This window comes from Bison bison, unplaced genomic scaffold, assembly GCF_000754665.1.
Source record: "Bison bison bison isolate TAMUID 2011002044 unplaced genomic scaffold, Bison_UMD1.0 scf7180017864228, whole genome shotgun sequence".
In the NCBI taxonomy this organism is placed as follows: domain Eukaryota; kingdom Metazoa; phylum Chordata; class Mammalia; order Artiodactyla; family Bovidae; genus Bison; species Bison bison.
Window position 1 is genome coordinate 7,148,010 of NW_011494800.1, and position 503 is coordinate 7,148,512.

The 503-nt window shown below is 54.9% G+C and overlaps 1 protein-coding gene across 1 annotated transcript in view; it reads right to left on the bottom strand.

Annotated features, from left to right (window-relative positions):
- Positions 1-503, bottom strand: part of NKX6-1 (NK6 homeobox 1) — an 18,742-nt gene that overhangs the window by 12,809 nt on the left and 5,430 nt on the right. The window contains 1 exon segment of the mRNA XM_010845982.1: positions 348-487. Coding sequence (XP_010844284.1) covers positions 348-487 — 140 coding nt within the window.

The window sequence follows — 503 nt, forward strand, 5'->3', positions numbered from 1 at the left end:
GGGGGAAACCGGGCTCGGGGCCAGGGGTCGTAGAAGAGCCAGAGAGGATGTACGGGGGTGGGGGAGGTGGGGAAAGAGACTGAACAAATCCAGACCCGGGAGGGGCGCGAGAGGGGAGGGAGACTGAGAACATTCCTGTCTACGCTTCTCCAATTAATTTCAAAATAAAAGGGGAACCGTGTGGTTTAAATTGCTCTTAAAAGCGGGAGGGGAGCCGGGAGAAGGAGGTCCATCTTTTTATACCAAATTCCAAAAAGAAAGCATCTTACATTTTAAATATTCACAATAAAGTAACTTCTAGTCAGTGTGACTCACGATTTATTTACAAAGAGCCTTCAACAGGTTACTTTAGTCGCCACAGCAGTTTGCGGGGGAGACTTGTCCCTCTTCCCATCGGTGGCGCCGAGGTCCCCCGCGCGGTGGGTGTCGGAGGGTCCAGACCGGGTCTCCCTCCGCGCTCCCCGCCCCGGCCGGTCTCCAGGCAAAACTGGGGTTGGGTGGGG